Here is a 22,419-nt window from a genome sequence, read left to right on the forward strand (position 1 = left end):
TGTGGTCAGAAAGGATATACAAGTAACAAGGTCATGGAATCTTCCTCTATGGTATGGAGAACCACTGAGTCCAGGAGTGTGGTTGTGAAGTCTGCATGAAGGCCCTGAAAGGCCATTATGTGAAGCTGGGAAAGCCTGACTTGCTTTGGAGACTCAAAGATGTTAGAGGTTCCAGACCCAGGAGAAATCTGCCAAGAACCATCATACATAGAAAGAGAGAGAAAGTTATATCTTGAAGGCAGCAAAGCCAGAAGGGCAGAGCCAGCCAGCTCCAGGATTGAATTTGTCTTGTTGGATTTTGGCCTTGTTTTGGTCCAGCACTTCCTCATTATTTCCCAATTTCTCCTGTTTGAAACGGTAATGTATGTTATGTGACTTTGTATGTTAGAAGCATAGGATCTACTTTTGATTTTACAGGGTTATAATTAAAAGATCAACTTGAATCTTTGAAGAGACATTAGACTTTCAAACACTGATGAGACTGTGAAAGACTATGGAACTTTTGAAAAGTTGGACTAAATGCATTTTATGAGGTAATATGGCCACAAAACTATGGGTACCAGTAAAAGGAATGCGGCAGTTTGAATGAGATATCCCCGCATAAGTCTTGTGCACTTGAATGCTTGTCCCCTAGTTGGTGGTTGTTTGGGAAGGACTAAAAGGTATGGCCTTATGGAGAAAGTGTTTCACTTGGCGGGGGAGAGGGTTAAGATTTCAAAAAACTCTTGCCATTTCCAGTTAGCTCTCTTTGCTTCCTACATGTGGTTCAGGACCCCATGCTAGGCAAGCTTTTCACCACTGAGCTACTACATATCCTTAAGAATTATCTTTTATTTTGAGATAGTGTTTCATTAAATTGCCCAAGCTGGTATTGAGCTTGGGATCCTCCTGAATAAGTAGACTGACAGAAAGTCCTGCATCTACCTTTTCATTTTAATGCCAGGATAAAAAAGTAACTGTTGCCTAACTCTAATCTGTTCTTTCAACATTTAAAATCCTCTGCATATTGGGCAATCCCTGTGGGGATTCATGGCCCATTAGTGTCTATACAATTTGCTTAATTATTCCTCAAATTATTATCTCAACTAAAGCAGAATCTTAATAGACAATTCTTAATGTCTTTATCCTTGTCTGGGAGAACTTAATCTCTTGGCAAGGAAAAAAAGTTTCCTTTAATAAAACTGGATAATACATTTGCCATGGTGAGTAAAGACAATAGCTCATTTAGAAAGAGGACCTGGGGTAATATGATCAATCCTCACTTAAAAAGACAAATGGGATGTGCATTGGACATAGGAGAAAACAAGTAACAGGAAAGGAGCCAACCACAGAGGGCCCATGAAAGACTCTACCTAGCAGTGTATCAAAGCAGATACTAAGACTCATAACCAAACCTGCGGCAGAGTGCAGGGAATCATATGAAAGAAGGGGGAGTTAGTATGATGAGGAAAAGATAGGAGCTCCACAAGGACCAAATATATCTGGGCACAGGGGTCTTTTCTGAGACTGACACTCCACCAAGGACCATGTGTGGATATAATCTAGAACCTTTGCTCGGATGAAGCCCGTGGTAGCTCAGTAACCAATTGGTTTCCCATAGTAAGGGGAACAGGGACTATCTCTGACAGGAACTCAATGCAGGCTCTTTGACCTCCCCCCTCCCCAAGGGAGGAGCAGTCCTTCTAGGCCATAGAGGAGGACTTTGCAGCCAGTCCTGAAGATACCTGAAGATAAAACAGGGTCAGATGAAAGGAGAGGAGGTCCTCCCCAATCAGTGGACTTGGAAAGGGGCAGGGAGGAGATGAGGGAGGGAGAATTTGGGAAGGAATGAGGGAGTGGGATACAGCTGGGATACAGAGTTAATAAAATGTAACTAATAAAAAAATAAAAGAAAAAAGAAAAAAAAAGAAAGTGGTGTGTGTGTGTGTGTGTGTGTGTGTGTGTGTTTGTGTGTGAAGAAGGTGGAATGTAGCCTGTCTGCACTGTAAACTTTTGAAAATAAAAGTACACAGTAGAGGGCATCCAAAGCATCCATACTACAGAGGAGGTTTGCTTCCTACCCATTCAGAGACAGTGTGTGGTTTGTGAGGATCCTTAACTCAGGCACAGAAGAGACCACACTGAGGTATGTGCTGTATCAGCATCATTCCACTAGAGAGAAGTCTGTACTGTTCCCAAGCTTCCTCACAAGCAACCCTATTTACAGGGGACTTGATTACCCAAACACCAGCCTGTTTGGTGTTAAAGAAAGGACCAATTCAAAGTTCCAGGCTGCAGCGTTTAGGAAATGTCCACCACATTTATCCAGGATTCCCTTACTCATTTGTTAGCATTTTCTGAGCTTCTTGAGGACAAAGCACACTGGCCCTGTGCTTGGTGATGGAAATGCAAAACTGAAGACAGCCCTTGCCATCAACTGGCACACATCATCTCACAGCAGGAAAACAAAAACCAAAAAAAACAAAATGTAAGGGAAAGCCTATTTCTATGCTCTCATACATTCCACCTCTAACACTGTGGTGGTTTAAATAGGGATAGTCCCCTAGGTTCATATATTTGAATGCTTGATAACTAAGGAATAGCAATATTAGAAGGTGTAGCCCAGTTGGAGTAGGTGTGGCCTTGTTGCAGGAAGTGGGAAAACTACTGGCGGTGGGCTTTGAGGTTTCAAAAAACCAAGTCAGGTCCAGTCTCTCTTTTACTGCTGCCTACTTAGATGTAGAATTTCAGCTACCTCACCAGCATATGTCTGCCTGTGTGTTGCCATGCTTCCTACCATGATGATAATGGACTAAATCTATGAATCTGTAAGCCAGCCCCAATTAATTAGATGGTTTCTTTTATAAGAGTTGCCATGGTCATGATGTGGTTTCACAGCAATAGAAATCCTAAATAAGACAGACACCAAATGTTTGTGCAGGTTATTCACCAGTTGTGTGTGGACACCAAAGAGCTCTCTCACAGTTTATTGCTATCTGACCATATATAAACGGAGGTAGTAGCAGATCCTATAGCCTCAGAGTACAGTCCCATTAACATGTCAGATGTCAACCAGAAGTCCATGTCTCTTGTGCTGACTCTGACTAGCATGGACTACAGAATTTAGGAGGACCCTTTACTTGTTCTTACATGTTCTCCATAGATGTTACCATTCAGAATTGCTAAGTGGATGGGATGAACAGGGTAAAGTACAGGTAGAAGACATTCCAGGAGCTGTCTTGGTGCTCCCATCTCTGCATCAATACATGCTCATGGTCACTGATTTGAAAGCTGTTCAAACTCAAGTTGGAATTCTATGGAGGCATAATAAATGGGCCCAAATGATAAAGTCACTAATTAAAATCACTATCAGTCTTTCTTCTCTCCCCAGATCTTAAGAGGAACACTAGAAGTTCTGACCCTCTGGAATCATGTGTTTGATTCCCTTGATAACCTGTGCTATGTTTAAGGACTTTTTAGCTCAGGTGTGGGCCAGACACAAAACTCAGATTTTTAAACAAGAGGTGATATTTCTATAGCTCTTTACCACTCAGTGTGATTTGTGTTATTTGTTTTGAGACAGAATGTTACCATGTGACCCTGACTTGCCTGGAACTCCCTATGTAGATCAGGCTAGTCTTGGACTCACAAAGATCCACTTGTCTCTGTCATCCAGCACTTTAATAAAACTGGATAATACATTTGCCATGGTGAGTAAAGACATTAAACATTAAAGGCATGTCAATGATGGTTATTTTGAGTGATAACTTGATTGGAAACATCTTGGGGCTGTGAGATGTCAAGATTTTTCATTTGTGCCTCATGACCTGAGTTCTATCCCCAGGAAAAACATAGTAGAAGAGAGAAATGTTTCACAAGATTGTTCTTTGATTTCTTCACAGAATCAATCTGTCTGTCTGTCTCTCTCTCCATCACACACACACACACACACACACACACACACACACACACACACCAATAATCTTTTTTAAAGGAACACCACTCTGGGCGGTAGTGCACTTCTTTAATCCCTTTATATTATAGTAAGTATTAGAAGTCAGAGAAGGTTTGAAGTATATACAACATGTGTAGGTTGTATGCAAAATTGGCACAAGTTTACCTTAGGGGCATACACATCTCCAGATTTTAACATGCTTGGAGTCCTGAAATCAACTCCTTGTGGGTACCAAGAACAGCATGAGAACCCAGATATGCAGCTTCAGAAAGGAGCATCTTCAATACCTTCACAGCCATCTGTGCAGCTCTTGCTTCCTTCTAAAGTTACATTTCTGTACTAATCATTTCCTTTTTTTTCATACACAAATACTTCTAAACAACATATCCTATTTCCCAATTCTTGGCTCTTTTATAATATAAATTTTACTATATATACACTCCCTGTGACATCCTTTTTCTTTCTCAATGCTGTTTTTAGGGACTCCCTACTAATCAAGCTCATGAATACCTATAATTCATTCATCTTCCAATGTTGCACAGAATTCTGTGAGAATATAGACAGACTGTAATCTATCAGTTCTTATACTGACAGACATATTGCTGTTTCTAATTATCTTTTATAACAATGTTGCAACAAGGAATCCAATACATGGCTTCTGGGCATGTACATAAGTGTTTCTTTAATCTAGTCCCCACAAATAGAATTTCATGCTTGTCTTTAAATATCCCATTTTTCTTAATCTTCATCCCATTTTTAATAATTTATTTTAATAATTTTTGCTGTCTATATATTATCTCAACAAGTATATGCATTAAGCTTCTTCCCTATTGTTGAACATATACAATTTTCTCACATTTTTGAGGAACTTTGCATACAAGTCTGGGAAATAAAGCAATACCTGTGTAGAAGTCTCTGCTCTTTTTCATCCCACATATTTTAGTATTTTGTTTTCTTTTCAGGTCTAGATTCTCAGAAAAGTCTTTGGTTTTATTTTATTATTATTTTTTTTAAGTAAAGACCAATTTATTAACTGAACCAATTTACAGTCTATGGGAGGTTTTCTATGGCTAAAATATATAAAATAATCCCAACCCAAGCAGTTGTTAATCCTTTTGAGAGTATAATTAAAGGTCCTTTGCACTAGGGGAAAAAACAAACAAACAAAAAATTTAAAAATCAAACAAGTGAAAACTAGATCTATAAGAATTTGAAGGGCTTCTTAAACCCTCTGTAGCCTGCATATTGATATCACTATTGAATTAGAAATATTGACCTTCTCTTAATCCATCTGTGTTGCTATAATATAATACTCAAGGCAGACTACTTTATAAAGAAAAGTTTTATTTAGGTCGCATTTCAGGAAACTTAAAAGCATGGTGACATTTGCTTGCTTCTAGGGAGGCCCTCACAGTGGATGGCATTAAAATCGTGGGAGAACATTAAAGAGTAGCCAGCAGCATACACAGAGAAGAAATAGGAGTTACCCAACAACCTGCTCCCTTGGTAGCTCCCTGTGAGAGGAATCATATACTCCCATGACAAAAATATCAATCCCTCCTAAGACCTGGTCACCCTCCACTGGGTTCCATCTCTTAAAAGATTTTACTATTTCCATACAGCTATCCTGGAGATGAAAACAGTACAGGAATGCCTAGATTGAAAAGCACTATCTGAGCTCTAGTATCCTATGCTTCTGGATGTAACGTTACCTGCTAAGTTCATAAACCAATTATGCCTGGTATCATCATTTCATTTGTTTTAACCTACCACATAGTAAGAGTTCATGAAGCATCAGCAATATGCCAGACATCAGGTTTCTTTAAAATCTGTTTTAAGGAAAAGACTCTACAGAGGAAAGCAGAACAGAAAAAAACATATGCAGTAAGAAGTACTTGTTAGGCAAATAGAGGTAATATTATGAAATGATAAACTGTCTATACTAAAGGGCTGTGAAGAATGAACATTCTGAGAATGTTATAGGTAAGGAAAGCAGTGCTGGTGAAGGCAAAAGTAAACTGAATATGCATAGGAAATTATACAAATGTTGAAAGTGGTAGAGCTAAAGTGGTAGAAATTACAATATCATCACATGATTTTAGCAGATGATTTGACAGCCCAAAGGAAACCACAAAAATTCTCCTTTTTATTATAAAAACTTCATAGTGCATACACAGTAAACATTTTGCCTTTTTTTCTGTAACTGTGTAGAGTACTGTGCTCAGTTCAGCAGCATACAACAGTTTTTGGTGTGTGTGTGCCTATGTATGTATATGAATGTACACTTGTGTTGGGAGTGTGTGTATATGTGTGTGCATTTGGATGCCTGTGCACATATGTATTCAGGTGTGTGTGTGGAGGGCCAGAGGCAAGTATCGGGTATCTCCCTCCAGTTTTCTTCCTTTTTTAAGACAGGATCTCTCACTGATCCTGCAGCTCACTGATTTGGATGCATTGATTGGCCAGAGATCTATAGAGATCTGCCTGTCTCTGCACAACAATGGTCACAAACATATACTGCCATATGTGGCCCTTTATGTGAGTGCTGGAAATCTGAACCCAAGTCGTCATGCATGTACAACAAACACTGATGGAACCATCTCCCCAGCTTTGGCACACAGGTTTTAAAATTATTTATTAATATAATCAAGTGCTTTCATTTTATAAATAGAAATACTAGAAGACCTGAAAAGTACTTACTGTAATTTTCTTCATAAAATGGCTTTTAAAAGTTTATAGATAAAAATGTTTTTCACATTGATATAGATTATTGCTTTTTAACCTGTTGGTTCACACTCCTATCAAAATTGTTTATAATAAAAATATTATTTTGTGTGTGGAATAGAGGCAAGAAGACAACTCTGTGGAGTCAGCTCTCTCTCTCCATCTTTATTGAGGTCATGGTAACTGAACTCAGGTCTCCAGGCTTGTGAAATAAACATTTCTACCAGTTGAGCCATCTCACCACTCCTACCTTAATATTGAAGCTCTAAGTAAGCAAGGGTTTGAGATGCAGCTCATTGGGAGACAGCTACCATGCATGTCTATCATGCATGAGGCACAGGGTCTGATGTCCAGCAGTATAAGAAAAATCAATAAGACAAAACTAATTATAATGGTTTTGTCTACAATTGCTGTCACAATTTAACTACAATAGAGCTTTCAAATTTTTGGAACATGTCTTAGTTTCCTGCAGAAAATTAATACAATCAGTTGTGATAATGCAATGTAGATATCTTTATAAACTTTTATCAGAGGTATAAAAATATATTTTTGGATTTTTTTCTAGTGTTTTCTTTGTATATACTTTTTCTCTTGAAAATTTATTTTGTTTAGCTTCCTGGCATAATTATTTTGTTCCTTTAAAATACTCAATTCATGTATACCATACAGACATATGTTAACTACTTAAGGTTTGATTATAAAGGACAGACAAGTATGTTTTAAAAAATTAACTTAATCAACTGAAATATAATTTTCTTTTTTAAGATAGGGTCTCATGTTGCCCAGACTGGCCTGTAATTCCCTATGTAGTCAAGGATGACCTTGAACTCCTGATCCTCCTCTTCTCATCAACCCAGTGATAGGATCAAAGGTGTGAGCTATTATGAGCAGCTAAGGTAGAATAAATTGACTTAAGGTCATAAAGTTCTTGGTACAAAGAAATGACCAACTTCTTGCTGTGTCTTTTCAAAACACCCTTCAGGTGTTTAATGGGATAACCAGACAGTATCTCATTAAACATGATTTAACTGTCAAAACAGATCTTCTTTACGGGAACCTTGAAATAATAGAAAGATACACTCTTGTTATGGGTTATGTAATAAACATAGAGTGTCCTTCACTTTCAGAGTTCAGAAAGTCTTCACATATATAAGTCAGAAATCCAAAGGGAGTCAGACTTAACACATCTTGATAGAAACCCCAGTGAATGGCACAGAGGACAGAAAGCAGAGTGAATATATGCTATTGTTTGTTTATTTGAAATGCTGAGGATAGAACTCGGGGCCTTGTGCACGGTGTGCAAGTGACCTTAGATACATTTCCAGACCAATAATATAGGTAATATATATTTGCTGGTGTGATTTGCTTCATGAAAAGGAACTGTCCCATATGGTATCTTCTCCTCAAGTGGTAGACACTCCTTTAATGAACTTGAACAGAATGTTGGTCAGTATATGAAAAATTCAAAGGCTTCCATTAAATGAGCTAAGTGATTTTTAGCACTTACCTGAAGACTTCTAAAATCACTCACTACATTAAAAAGTGAAACAAATCTACAATAGGTACAAATTATATACATTTATTAATAATTTTAAATAACACTCTTGTATAAATTCTTTCATATATTCAAATCATACACAACTTTAGAAATGCATCATGAAGCCTAGTACAGCACACATAGGAGACATGTTTTTAGATTTTGGGTTAGGATTTAGTGACATAAATACAAGCTTAATTTTTTGAAACATTCTCTAATTGACTGGGCCGAAATTTAAGAGTACAGAGAGCTTGTGCCTAGCATTAAAAGTCGACTAGAAGTCACGTAGCTTTGGCTTAGCGTGAATCTGAAGCTCTGGGCTCACTGACTCCAGGGCAGCTAAAGTTTCTGCGTATGTATAAGCAACAAGGAAGATCCTTGATACCTTTGGAAAAGTATCATTCAAACCACTTCCATTTTAATGATCCATAACCTTTAGCCATATGATATTATTTGACTTCTTCAGATTGATCACTGTCTCCTTCCTGCTTCTCCCCATGGCATAGCCACTGGCTCAGGGTGAAAGAAAAAGACAAATTAACCTCCTATCACCTCCCCCAGCTCTGCACATGGACACCAAACTCATTTCAGCCCCTAAACCATTTGCTGTCAAAAGCAACTAATTTTTTTTTAATTTTTTTTGTTTTGTCGTGTGTGTGTGTGTGTGTGTGTGTGTGTGTGCATGGTCACTAAGATTTCTGTTGACCTAACAATTTCACTGAATTCTTTTAATTTATTCTGAATATTTTGTCAGAGAGATTTTCTTATGAAATGAAGAAACCCAACTCCTATCCACATACTACTTCAAAATATAAGAATCTTGAGAGTCATTAGAATTAATCTTACATTTACAAGCATGGAAAAACAAAACAAAATGGACCAGGGTAAATGATACATAATCAAGCTCCAATTGACTCTGTTCTAAAACACAATATCTTGATGATCAGATAACCCAAATTAACTAGTATATCTGTGAGTATTGCTTTGATGATTAATGATTCTAGGAATATTGGGAGTAGAGAAAAGTGTTACCTTTTGGGATTTAGTGTTGTTAAAAGAAATATATCTTCCCAGCCCATGTCTGTCCTGTTGCCCTCTCTTAAAATCCAACTATCCCTGGGAAAAATGATGCACTGAGTCCATAAGACCTTCATATAAATAAGAGATTTTATTATCATTTTGCTTTCTCTGTAGTTGGAAAAACTGTAAATGAGAGCCCTGGGAAGCAATGTGGAGGACAGTGGTGATAAAGGAGGTCAAAGACATGCTTGACACTATCACATCTACCTAGTAGAAATGCACTGGTTTCATTCTAAATGCACTGGTTTCATTCTTTATAGATAAAGCATGACCTATGGCTGATTATATAATGGATATGAACACACCTTTGTGTGAGTACTTAGGAATGTCCCAAAATTGTTTTAGTAATATACTTGTGAAATAAAAATATGCAAAGACTCTGTCTCTTCCAAAAAGAAAAAAAAAGGAAAAAAAGAAAAAAGAAAGAAATGCACAAGGCTAAGATGAGCTAATGAAGATGCAAGCATCAGTTCATTCATACCAGTGATGATCATGTCTCAGTAAGGTTCATGTAGGTAATATATATTAAAAAGAACATTTTTTTCAATCCTTAGACAAAAATTGTTCCAACACTAGGCTTTCCAGAGAACTCCTGGTGCTGGTTGGTGATGCCTCCAGAGGAATGAAAACCCTGCACTGTGTTTTGTTTTACACTGGTTTTCTACTCTACTTTCAAAGAGAGATCACCTCATGGTTACCTTTAGAGTAGAATTATTTCTACAAGCAGAGCACTAGGGTCCCTAAAAATGTTATTTAAAACACATTTTAAGGCTATACTTTTCTTCATTGTGAAAAATCAAGAACATGACTTCGGAGTCATTAACAGGTACTTGGATAAACATTTGTGATTTAGTTTCTGTGTTAGCTCTTAAGATTTGTTTCAGGGAATCGCTATTAAACTGGAATCTTAACTATTTGACTTTAGCTCTTAGACTCATACAAACACTCCTTATTATTTATTTATTAAGTATCTGTTTTTAAAAATGTTTGTTTTTTATCTCCTTACCTTTATTCTTGGCAGAAGATGGAGTATTGGGGAGGCAATCACTGTGCACAATGCTTTGGAATTGTGTGATGTACAGTCAACACACAATTGTGCTACAACTTCTAGGAAAAGTCTCACCACTCCCCTCCCCATTACAGGAATTCACCATTTTAATAAAGAATAATTGGCAGCTTTGCTTTCTCATCATGAATCCTGACTTTAGATTGAAATTCTCCTGTGTTCTTTCCACAAAGTCCTTTGTAACTATGTGGCCCTGAAATTGTATCTGCGAGACAACCCTCCCCCTCACACACAGGGGAGTAAGCACACTCAAGAGCATACAGAGGCTCTATTAGAAGCATCCACAAATGGGAATCCTCATTCCAGTTTTCTAGGGCTCATGGCTAGTAGATTTATATGTTATCACAGAGCCAAATGTCTACTCAGTAGATGTAAGAATGATTCCAAGAATAATAATGATACACATTATATAATCCTGAACAATTTAACCTCTCTGTATCTCAGTTTCTTCATCTATAAAATGGGTACAAGACTACTTCCTAAGGAGGATATGGTGAGGCTCAAAGAAAACACATGGAAAAGTGTTTTGTATATGACAGAGCAATAAAAATATTAATATATTCTGTAATTCTTGGGATTAAACCCATAGACTCAAATGCAATCAATCAGCTACATGTAAATAGTTTCAGTACAATGAAATATAATGTCTACTTTCATAAAGACAGCCAAATATGCAGAGCACCTTCAGGTTACCTACGGATCCTCTAGTCTACAGTCATCTCCAAACCCTGAGAAAAAGGTGGGGGTCTCCTACTGAGAATGACCAAAATTTATGTTTTTCTATCTGAGGAAATTAAGCAAAGGAGTCTGAATTTCCTATGTCGCCTCTGTTTTCATTTTTCCTAACTATTTCATAGTCATATCACATAAAAGAAGTAGTAATTGGCCTCACGGAAAAATGGTATCAAAAGCAAGAACTAAATACACACCCAATCAGAGTGACCCTAGGCCCAGACATGAAGAATAATGAACTCTAACACTGAGAAGCCAAACATACCTTATGATGTGTGGGTGACAGATTATGCCCAAATGTCAGAGGCCTGTACTTTGGAGGTTATGGGAGGCACATAAATATTTGATGGGCATAAAAAACAAAACAAAACAAACAAACAAAACGAGGGACCCCAAGTGATGTGATGGCTTTTCTTTTTTAATTTAACATTTCTTATCCTTTGGAAGACTGTCTTTTACATTCAGGAAAGAAGTCTTTTCCTGAGGATGTTTACAACAAACATTGTAAAACACAGTGTGGCTAATTTGGTGAGTCCGGAGAATGTAGCCTGTGTTCTAGCTTAACAATTGCAGCCTTCAAAATCTATTGCTTGAATCTATAGTAAGTCAAAGACATACGACTCTAGGTTGAGAGAGGAAAGATTAAAAACATTTGATCTTTTATAAATTTCAACAGTGTCCAAACAGGGACTAAAATGACTGATACTCACCAGAGTCCCAGCTTTAGCAAAATTGCTACCTATTTTACAGTATTTTAACCAATTTTCTATATCTTCTTTTTACAACACCATTAACAGCTGTACAGATAGAGTCTAGATGATAAAATAGGACATGGTTTTTTTTTACAAATAGATACAAGTACAATGTTGAGCAGATATACTACATTAATTATGTACACCTTGTTTCTTTAGAGGCAGGAACCTCCCCTGAGGAGGTCCATCAACTTTCTGCTCTCTGGATGCTGTGCCTGCCCTCACCACAGAAGCTTATCCTGTGCTTTAATCCCATCCTTGAAGGAGACTCTTGGGAGGAAAGCTCTTCTACAGATTCTTTTGGGACTTTTTTACCCTTAGTCTTTTTTACAACACAATCAAGATTTTTTTTTTTTTTTTTACTGTGGTATAGCCTAGATACCAGCTTTTCCTCAGTTATATGTCTTAGTACAATAAAATAAACTTAATCCCTGCCTCGCCTTTAAAAAATGTTTCCAAAATGGAGATGAAGTCTTCCACCAGCCTTTTCCCTCCAAATCATCATTCTGTCATGGCTGATGAGGTGAACACTTTCCCAGCAGTCTATTGAGAGGCCAGGTAGACTCAGGCCGCTCTGTGGGATTCAGCCTTTCCATACACACATGTGGTTTGCTACAAAAATATACTTTACTTCAAGTCCTCAAGATGATGAGTGCTTCAGATCTTCATGGGGAATTAAGAGCAACACACAGGCTAAGCGCACTACAGTTTGTACCTGAACAGTTTATTCACACGACACCATTCTCAGCAAACTCTACCCAGATTCTGTGTGGCTAGAGGGCAGATGCTGTTTTAGTGAGCATGTGTTCTGACAATCCAGGAAAACAGCTCAGCTCCTCAGGCTTTGTAGTTATGAATGGGTGTTGTCAGGGTCAGTTGCCCATTGGGAGCCACTTCATTGCCATCATCCTCCAACAATCCTGACACATCTGCATTAGGGATGCTGTCATGGTAGCTGCTGAAACTGATATTGTCTTCTTTCAGCTCGATGGTCCAAAAGGGAGCATTGAGTTTCCGGTTTTGGTACTCTCGGTACATGTACACAGCTCCTACAAATCCCATTAGCAGCACTACCACAATGATGATGACTGTCAAAATGATGATGTTAAACTGGGTCCATGATACATCAGCAAGAGCTGAGGTGCTGTTCTCAGAAGAGCTTACTGAAAAGATAGTCTGCAGGGTTGTGGGGGCAAATGTACTATTTAAAACAGGGGTGGGCACTGATGTGCTCAAAGAGGCATTGGAAACCAAAATGGTAGAACCTTCAGGAGTTGGAACAATAACTTCTGAAAATAAAAACAGAGAATGAAATGTAAAAGACAAAATTATCTAGTTTTGAGAAACAATAAAAAATACACATGAGTGGAAGTTGATGTGGGATGTTGACATGGTACTCTGCTTAGGGTAATGCAACTTAAAAATAATTTTAAAATAAATATAATGATAAGAAATGGTGTCTGGAAAACTCACTTATTACATTTTACATCCAGGTCTGTTCTTGAATGTGTATAACACACACTTAAACTTTCAAAAAATTCTAACATGGAAGTTTTCCATCCCATAAGCATGAATATTTCTGCAAAGGCAGTGTATCACCACCGAGTTCTAAATCACATGGTTAAAAATGACAATTATTTGACCTAAGATATATCCAACACATCTTAAGACCTTTCATGAAGGTAATTTTCCTCAAAGGAAGTAAAAAAATCTATCCCCCCAACAAAAAAAAAGAAATTGAAATGCTCAGAGTTCATGTCAATCAAAAGAGAAAAGAGCTTTCCTTTAATTCTATAAGTAGAGTTCTTGCTTTGTGTGTTTTTGAACTATTCTATGGTCAAGGAACTACATTTTAGACCATTAATGACAGCAAAGCTTAGTGGAAGGGTGAAAGGCTTTGGACTAGATTAGGATTGTATTACTACAAGTAAGTCTCTTAGAATTTTAGAATTTTCATCTGTTAAACACGAATAATAATGTCTGCTTCACAGAGTTCTTGGAAAGACTTCAATGAACATTATGGGTACTTGATAAATTATAATAAAAAATAGATATTACTATTCATCACCACATTCTTCTACATCAATTAATCTAAAAACAGCAAAGCTTGTATTTCTTCATGGTTAACAAAATCAATCAGAGTCCTGTCTTCTTGGTACTTCTTGGTCTGGACAAAGTATGTCTCCCACATAGAAGAATGCTAAGTGACAGCATTTCTAGCTAGTGATGTGGGTCAATCTGATCACTGTAGTAGAATAATATCAAGAGTATGCCTGAAAGATTCCATAGGTCACAGACCACCTTGATTTCAGCTCAGTAATCAATGTGCATTAGAATATCAAGAAGTAGTTTATATAGAAAAGGGTTAACCCCTCTGTGGACTAATAATCCCTGGATATCCCTACATCCTCCTGAACTCATAACTTAACCTTTCTTTATTCCTCACTGAACTCCACTTTTTGAAGCATTCTATCATATGAATGCCTTTTTCTTTTCAAAATCAAATGGAATATTAATAAGATTTCATCTACCACACACAGATCCATGTTAAATCAGTGTGAAGAGGCTAGAAAGAACTCCAGTTTCCCAGATGGAACTTCTAAGTAGACTTGACTATAGGTCCATCCCTGAATAGGTCTTTGATGATCACTGAAATGATGTGTCAAGAAGCAAAGAAAAAGAAATGATTGTACTTTCAATTATAACAGACAGACAGAAGAAGGGAAACATAACACTTGGTCTCACTGTCACAACAGTTTGTCTTGGTGTTCACATTTCTGGAATTGACGTTGGAGTATCAGGAGACAATCAGGAAGGGAAAAAATCCTTTAGGCAAACACCTATCAAAATTTATTTCCAGAAACTCCTCTGGAAGGACTGGAATGTTTACAAAGCTAATGGCAGCTGTCTTGAAACATTCAATGCTAGCCTTAGACAATATACATGTAATCTTAGTTGGAGTTTTACCTTGCTTGATGCAGTTTCTCTGAAGGTCTCGAACATAGCCTTCTAGGCAGTTCTCGCACCAGAACCCAGTGGTGTTATGAAGGCAGTTGATGCACTCACCACTCTCAGGCTTGCAAATCTTTGGAGTATTAGTTGGGTCCACATGGCCATGGCATTCACATGGTGTGCAGATGCTGTCAGAATTGTAATAGCCATTGTCACATTGATTGCAGTTCTGGCCTGTGTAACCATCTTTACACTGGACACATGTAGGCTCCAATTCACCAGATTCTAATAGAGTAATAGAATTAGAAAGAACATCAAAATAATTTAGTAATGCCTAGAGCTACATTGAAAAATAGAAAACTATTTGCCCTCCCTGGAGGATTTTTACAAATCCTCCCTGGTATCTTCCTCAAGAGATATACAGAATCAATAGTCTAGTTTATTAACTTTCAAGTATATTGAAGGAATGTTGGGCCTGTCCAGGGAGTCTACTGAGGTAGAGGGTAAAAGACATGGTTTCACCAGAAGTATCAACAACTGTGATATATTGTAAATATGTGTGTGTATGTGTGTGTGTGTGTGTGTGTGTGTGTGTGTGCACTTATCCACATAGGTAACAATATACATATGTCAGTGGACAACTTGCTGGGATCTTTCCATCTACCATGTATTTTTATCCACTGAGCCATCTCATGGGTCCTTACATATGAGTTTTTTCCTTCCTTCCTTCCTTCCTTCCTTCCTTCCTTCCTTCCTTCCTTCCTTCCTTCCTTCCTCTCCCTTCTTGTTCCTTTCCTTTCCTTTCCTTTCCTTTCCTTTCCTTTCCTTTCCTTTCCTTTCCTTTCCTTTCCTTTCCTTTCCTTTCCTTTCCTTTCCTTTCCTTTCCTTTCCTTTCCTTTTTTCCTTTCCTTTCTCCTTTCCTTTCCTTTTTTCCTTTCCTTTCTCCTTTCCTTTCCTTTTTCTTTTCTTTTCTTTTCCTTTCCTTTCCTTTCCTTTCCTTTCCTTTCCTTTCCTTTCCTTTCCTTTCCTTCTTTCCTTTCCTTTGAGGAATGAGATACTATACAAAATATAGTTTAAGCAAAACTTTTTCCATCCCTTCCCTCCCTAAATGTTAATACTCCTAGGCTTCTTTTTGTTTTCTGTAGTAAGCACTTTCTCTGCCACTGAGCTACACCCCAAACCATTACTCAAAGACTGCTATGCTTGGTTTTTTTCACTTTTCACTCTATGCATGCTCCATGGGTGAGTTCATTCACTTGTATAAGTCAACTTGGAAAATGTGTATATCCAGTCCATTTCTCTATCTTAAATTACAAACTGCATATGATGCACAAATTGCCTGTATACCTGGGTCTATAAACATTTCAAGTTTAACACAGATGATTCTCTTTAACATGTTCCCCATATTTTAGTGAATGGTGCCAACATCCATCTACTTGCTTAGATCTAACAGAGGACCCAGAAATAAACCCACACACTTATGGACACCTGATCTTTGACAAAGATGCCAAAACCATACAATGGAAAAAAGATAGCATCTTCAACAAATGGTGCTGTGCTGGCTATTTTTATGTCAAGTTGCCACATACTAGAGTCATTTGGGAAAACGGAACTTCAATTGAGAAAATGTCCCTACTAGATGGGTCAATGGGCAAGACTGTGGGACATTTTCTTTATTGATGATTGATGTGGGAGGGCTTAGCTCACTGTGGATTGTGATACACCTGTTGGTTTTGGATGCTATGAAAAAGCAGGCTGAGAAAGACACCAGGAGCAAGCCAGTAAGCAACACTCTTCTATGACTTCTGCTTCGGTTCTTGCCCTGACTTTGCTCTGAGATATTACCTGAAAGTTTAAAATGAAATATATCCCTTTCCCACAAATTGCTTTTGGTAGTGGTGGTTTAGCACAGCAGTAGAAACCCTAACTAACACAGCCTCTTAGTGAACTCATGTATAGACTGACTCACTACATTGATCTTATGGGTATGTTGTTTGAGCATTAGACACAGTGATCTCTGAAAGTATCAAAATGAACTGGCTTAGTACATTCTACCCCTTCAGGCACATGCATGCCTAATTGGATTGCTCGTGTCCTAATTCAGTGTCTGGCTGTTATTTATCACCTCTACATGGATATATTTCTAACTGTCCCAGTATTTACTTTTCATTTAAATGTAACCTGTCCCATAAAGACTTTTTCTGTATTTACCAGTAGAAAATATAAGTCTCTCCAAAGTGCTCCTGACTCCAGTTTTATATACCTAATTACTCTTGCCCCTGAGTTATGGTTATCTCCCTTTCTACTCACCCAACATGTACTATTGGCATTAATAATTAATACTCTGGGACTAGAGAGCAAATGATTAAAAATATAGATATCATCTCTGCTCTTGTGCATCATACAGTGTATAGAAAAGGCATATAAGAATAAGAGATTTCAAGCATATTAGTTTTCACAGCAATTTTCTTTTCATAGAGAAATTCTACATTTTAAATTCATCAATGAAAGAGAATCTAGTCGGTCACTCAACTGAACAGTTTTAAAGTGGGATCCTCAGTAAATCTCTGTGTTTAAAAATTACTCAAGATAAGCTAAGAACTTAAACAGCCAACGTTCTGATTTACAAATCCTATAAATGTCTTAAATGTTAAATTGTCACTAACAGAATGTCAATACGTATGTTTTGGAATTCTGTTATTACAGATGTAAATTTAGATAATACATAATTTTCATATTCCTGACTCATGATGATAGTCCTAACTTATTCTAAATATTTAATATATAATGTATTAATATATAACATTAATATATTCTTTTTATATAATATATTTAAAATTATATATTATAATTTTATACTTAATTTATAATTATATACTTAAAATTATATTATAATATATAAAGTGATTATCACACAGTGATAATTAACAATATATGCTATATGAAAATATCATCCTTTTTAGGAAAAATAAGGGAAAAAATTTAGTACCAGGGACAATGCACCATATCCATAACTGTGTGTTTTCCTCTCTATGACACTGAATACTCCTTTGGAACAAAACCCATATTTTAGTTTTTAGACTTTTGCATTCCTTGTCTATCATAATAACAAGCATGTACTAAGTGCTTAATTACTATTTGTGAAATAGATCAAAAATTTTTTTCAGAGCTTCCTATAAAAAGAGGAACACACCAGTTCCTATTACTCGGAATAACAACTGACATCTTGGTATTCACATGTTTATACTTGATAGAATAGACATGAGTAAGTTAATGGAGTACTGCAAACATCTCGGCTTTAGATATTAGATGATAGAACACATTGTGGCTTCCATCTTGCCCTGTTTTAGGTCATTCACTTGTAGAGGAAGCCAGCTGCTATGCTGTAAGGATATTAAGTGTCTTACTAAGGAAGTCCACATAGTGGCAAACAGAATCTTTTGTCCCTAGCAAGCCATATAACTTAGTCATATTGAAAGCAGATTCTACAGTCCCAATTAAGCCTTCAGACTTCTGACTACAGTCCTAACATTTTGACTACATTCTCATGAGAAATCCTAAGCCAACATAAACAATTCAGGAAAATTAAACTGAATGCCTCTGAAATTAAACAAGCAAGCAAACAAAAAAAAAATTAGTTTTAAAAAGGACATGAAGTAAGTAAAAAAAAAACTGGGTCATGGGATAAGAGAAAATACATACAAATTATTGTTTTAAAAAACCCTTTTTACTTAAATATTTTACAATGCTAGAGATCAAACCTACGATATCCTACCTACTAGGCAAGAACTTTCTTATAGAGGACTACACTAATTTTTTTACAAATCATACATCTGATAAGTGATTTGTACATATAACTATATCAATACAATGATAAAAATAAATACTACAGTTTTAAGATGAACAAAAAACTCAAATAGGTATTTTCTCCAAAGAAATACAAAACTAGTCATTGAATATATAATTAGCCATCAGAGACAGACAAATTAAAACCACAATGGAATATCATTTCACATCTGTTAGGATGAATATCAGTAGAAAAAAAAATAAAGGTAGATAATAAGTGTTGTTGAGTCTTTAGACAATTTAGAATCTTCATATACTCTTGGCAAAAATAATAATGCAGGGGACTGTAACATAGCTTGATCAGTAAAGTACTTGCTGTTCAAGCATGAGGACCTGAGTTTTGATCCTCAGAAACCATGTGGAACACAATGGCATGGTGTTACACATATCTTTTTTGGAAAGGTAGATGCAGGTATATCCCTGGAGTAGTTAGCCAGCTTACCCAAATTAGTGAGTTTCAGGTTTACTGAGAAATCTTGTCTCAAAAATAAAACAAGACAATACAAAGATTGAGACTGGAGAAAAGGCTCAGTGGTTAAAAGCAGAAATGGTTCTTACAGAGTTCAGTTCCCAGCATTCATGTTGGACAGCTCACAATGGTCTCCAGCTTTGGGGACTCAGAGGATTGGATGCCCTTTTCTGGCCTCCACAGGTACTGCACTCACATGGACATAATATTTTACGCACACACACACGCACACACACACACACAAATAAAAAAAATATATCTTAAAAAAATTGGTTGGAGGGATACTGAAAACACATGATGTACATCCGTGCTTTTCCTATACAGCATGCCTGTGCCCACACAAACTCATACACAATACATGTATACCACCCTCACAAAATGATAACATAAAATGGTGTTCTAATTTTGGGAAACAATCTGATACTTCCTCACAGAGCTAAACAGAGCTGATATATGACATAGCAATTCCACCTCTAGTTATATACCATGAAGAAATTAAAATACTTTCACATACAAACACTGGGAGTGGGGGAAGGATGCAGCTCAGGGGCAGAGTGCTTGGCTAGTACAAACAAATGAGTTGCTGGGATCAGTCTTCAGTAGTGGGGAAAACAACAACCCTGACTTGAGGGTGTACTGGCAACATTTATATGCACAAAAACATGAACAGAATTGTACATAGTTGTAATACTTGTAGTAGATAACTTTTACATTTCCACCAATTCAGGAAAGAGTAAGTAAAATGTGGCACCTATACAAATCTACAACAAAAATATACATTACTGATACATGTTACAATACAGATGAACTTTGAAAATATGCTACATGAAATAATCCAGATACATGTATACTGTTAGCTGCTAAGACATAGGATTTATTTTATATATTTATTAGAATTGATTATAAATTCATAGAAGGGAAAACTGTTGTGAATTTTGTAACTTCCTTTCACCTACGTTATCCAGAAATTAATTCATCAATGTAGTGTATTTCACGGAAGGAATTAATACCTAGAGAAAGGCCTTACCTATGGTGCAATTGCCTGTAGAAGTCACTGCTGAACAAGGGCAGCGACGACATTCTTTAGTAGCATCGGGACTCTGATAAAATCCTTCTTTGCATTCTTCACAGTGATCCCCTTTGCTATTTTCCTGGCAGTTTAAACAAGCACCTAAAATAATCAAATTATTGTTTCAAAGTTAAGGAACTTTCAGAAATCCTGCCTGCAACAGGAAACCCATAAGAATATACAGAAAAAGCAGCAAGAGTACTATTTGGTTTCTATTCTTTTTTATTTCTTTAAAAAGAAAAAGAGGAGGAGAAGAACAATTTAAAATGGAGACATGGCTCCGTTGTTAAGATAGCTGGGTTTGATTCCCAGCACCTATGTGACCAGCTTCCAACTGTCTTTTACAGCAGTCCAAGGGGATTCTATACCCTCTTCTGAACTCTGGGGGCCAGGCACACATGCATACATGAGGACAAAACACTGATACACATAAAACAATAAAATAAATAAATTTATTTTAAAAATATTTATTACTTATGTGTATGTGTATATGCCTACATTTATTTCTGTGCAACATGTATGTGAAACTGCCCTTGGAGAACAGAAGAAAGAATTGGAATTCTATGAACAAGTGGTTGTGAGCTACCCAATACAGATGCTGGGAACTCAACCTGGGGCCTCTGCAAGAAGAGAAAATGCTTTTAACAGCTGTGCCATTTTTCCAGCCCCTCCTGATTTATTTCTGTACTAGCTATGTATATGAATTCAATGTCTCCTAAGAGAAAAAAGCTGGGTATCTGATTATAGTCACAATATGCTTTTATTGGTTGATTGGCTACTTATTAAAAACAGACTAAGTTGTGCAAAGAAAAAATAATACATATTAATAGAAGAATAAATAAATTGTGGCACTTTCATAGTTTAGATTTTATAGTCAAATACTGAACTACTTATGTATATAAACATGCATCTTAAAGAAAGCATTGGTTGAAAAGCAAACTGAGGAATGGCACATGTAATGTACAATTTCAGAAAGCCATACTTGGGGTTGGAGATATAGCTTGGATGTTAAGAATACTGGATGTTCTTCCAGAGGACCCCAGTTCGATTCCCATCACTTACAATGGCTGTTCACAATCATCTTTAACTCTAGAACCAGATGATCTGGCACCCTCTTCTGGCCTCCAGAGGCACTGCATGCATATGATGCACACACACACACACACACACACACACACATACACACTCAGATAAAACACTCATACACGTAAAATTAAAATGAAGTATCAACTTCAACTAAGGACCACCCATGGAGAGGACCTAGACCCCCTGTTTAAAGGAAGCCCATAGGTTGCTCAGTGTCCAAGTTGGTTCCCTTGTAAGGGGTACAGGGACTGTCTCTGACATAAACTCAGTGGCTGACTCTTTGATCACCTCCCCCTGGAGGGTGCAGTCTTGCCAGGCCACAGAGGAAGATGATGCAGCCAGTCTTGATGATACCTGATAAGCTAGTGTCGGATAGAAGAGGAGGAGGTCCTCCCATACCAGTGGACTAGGGAAAGGGCATAGGGGGAGAAGAGAGAGGGTGGGTGGAACTGGGAGGAGATGAGGGAGGAGGCTGCAGTGGAGATACTAAGTGAATAAATCATAATAAATAAATTAAAATTTAAAAATGAAGTATCAAAAAGCAACACTAAGCAAATAGAAAACTACATAATACATCAAGCCAAAAAATAAACACATACATAGTAAAAACTTTAAATACGGACAGAGGCAGCTTAAGAAAATTTATTGTCTCTGTGAACAAAGGAAAGAAAATATGATTAAGGAGAAAACAAAGGTTCAATTTCATCTATAATTTTTCATTCCAAATATGTGTTGTGATGGCTATTCTTGTTTGTCAACTTAAGAACAACTGGAATTAACTAAAACTTAAGTGTCTGGGTACACTTGTGATAGATTTTCTTAATTAAATCATTTGAAGTGGAAGAACCACCTTTAATCTGAACTATATATTCTGGTGGCAAACTATATAAAGGACACGAAATAAAGAACTTTTTGCTCTTTGCTTTCTTGCACTCACTTTAGCTGGTAGGTCTATTTCTTCACTGGTATTAGAGCCTACTTCTTCAGGATTCTTGTGTACAGTGTGTACAGTGAAGACCAGCTGACACATCCAGTCTATGGACTGAGCAACTACTACATGCTTGGACTTTCCATTGGTTGATAGCCACTGTTGGACTGACTAGACTACAGTGTGTAAGCCACTCTAAAAAATCTCATATATACATATATGTGTGTGTGTATACATATACATA

General features: G+C 37.0%; 1 protein-coding gene across 2 annotated transcripts in view; it reads right to left on the reverse strand.

Annotated features, from left to right (window-relative positions):
* Positions 1 to 8,216: 8,216 nt before the first annotated feature.
* Positions 8,217 to 22,419, reverse strand: part of Megf9 (multiple EGF like domains 9) — a 124,038-nt gene continuing 109,835 nt past the window's right edge. Inside the window, exons 4-6 of one of the 2 annotated variants that reach the window (XM_060381228.1) lie at positions 20,120 to 20,263; positions 14,793 to 15,062; positions 8,217 to 13,114 (exon numbers count right to left, since the gene is read on the reverse strand). In XM_060381228.1, coding sequence (XP_060237211.1) covers positions 12,663 to 13,114; positions 14,793 to 15,062; positions 20,120 to 20,263 — 866 coding nt within the window. In that variant the 3' untranslated portion in view covers positions 8,217 to 12,662. The remainder of the gene's footprint in view (positions 13,115 to 14,792; positions 15,063 to 20,119; positions 20,264 to 22,419) is intronic. The other variant, XM_060381229.1, reaches the window with a different exon arrangement.

This window comes from Meriones unguiculatus, chromosome 3 (assembly GCF_030254825.1).
Source record: "Meriones unguiculatus strain TT.TT164.6M chromosome 3, Bangor_MerUng_6.1, whole genome shotgun sequence".
In the NCBI taxonomy this organism is placed as follows: Eukaryota; Metazoa; Chordata; class Mammalia; order Rodentia; family Muridae; genus Meriones; species Meriones unguiculatus.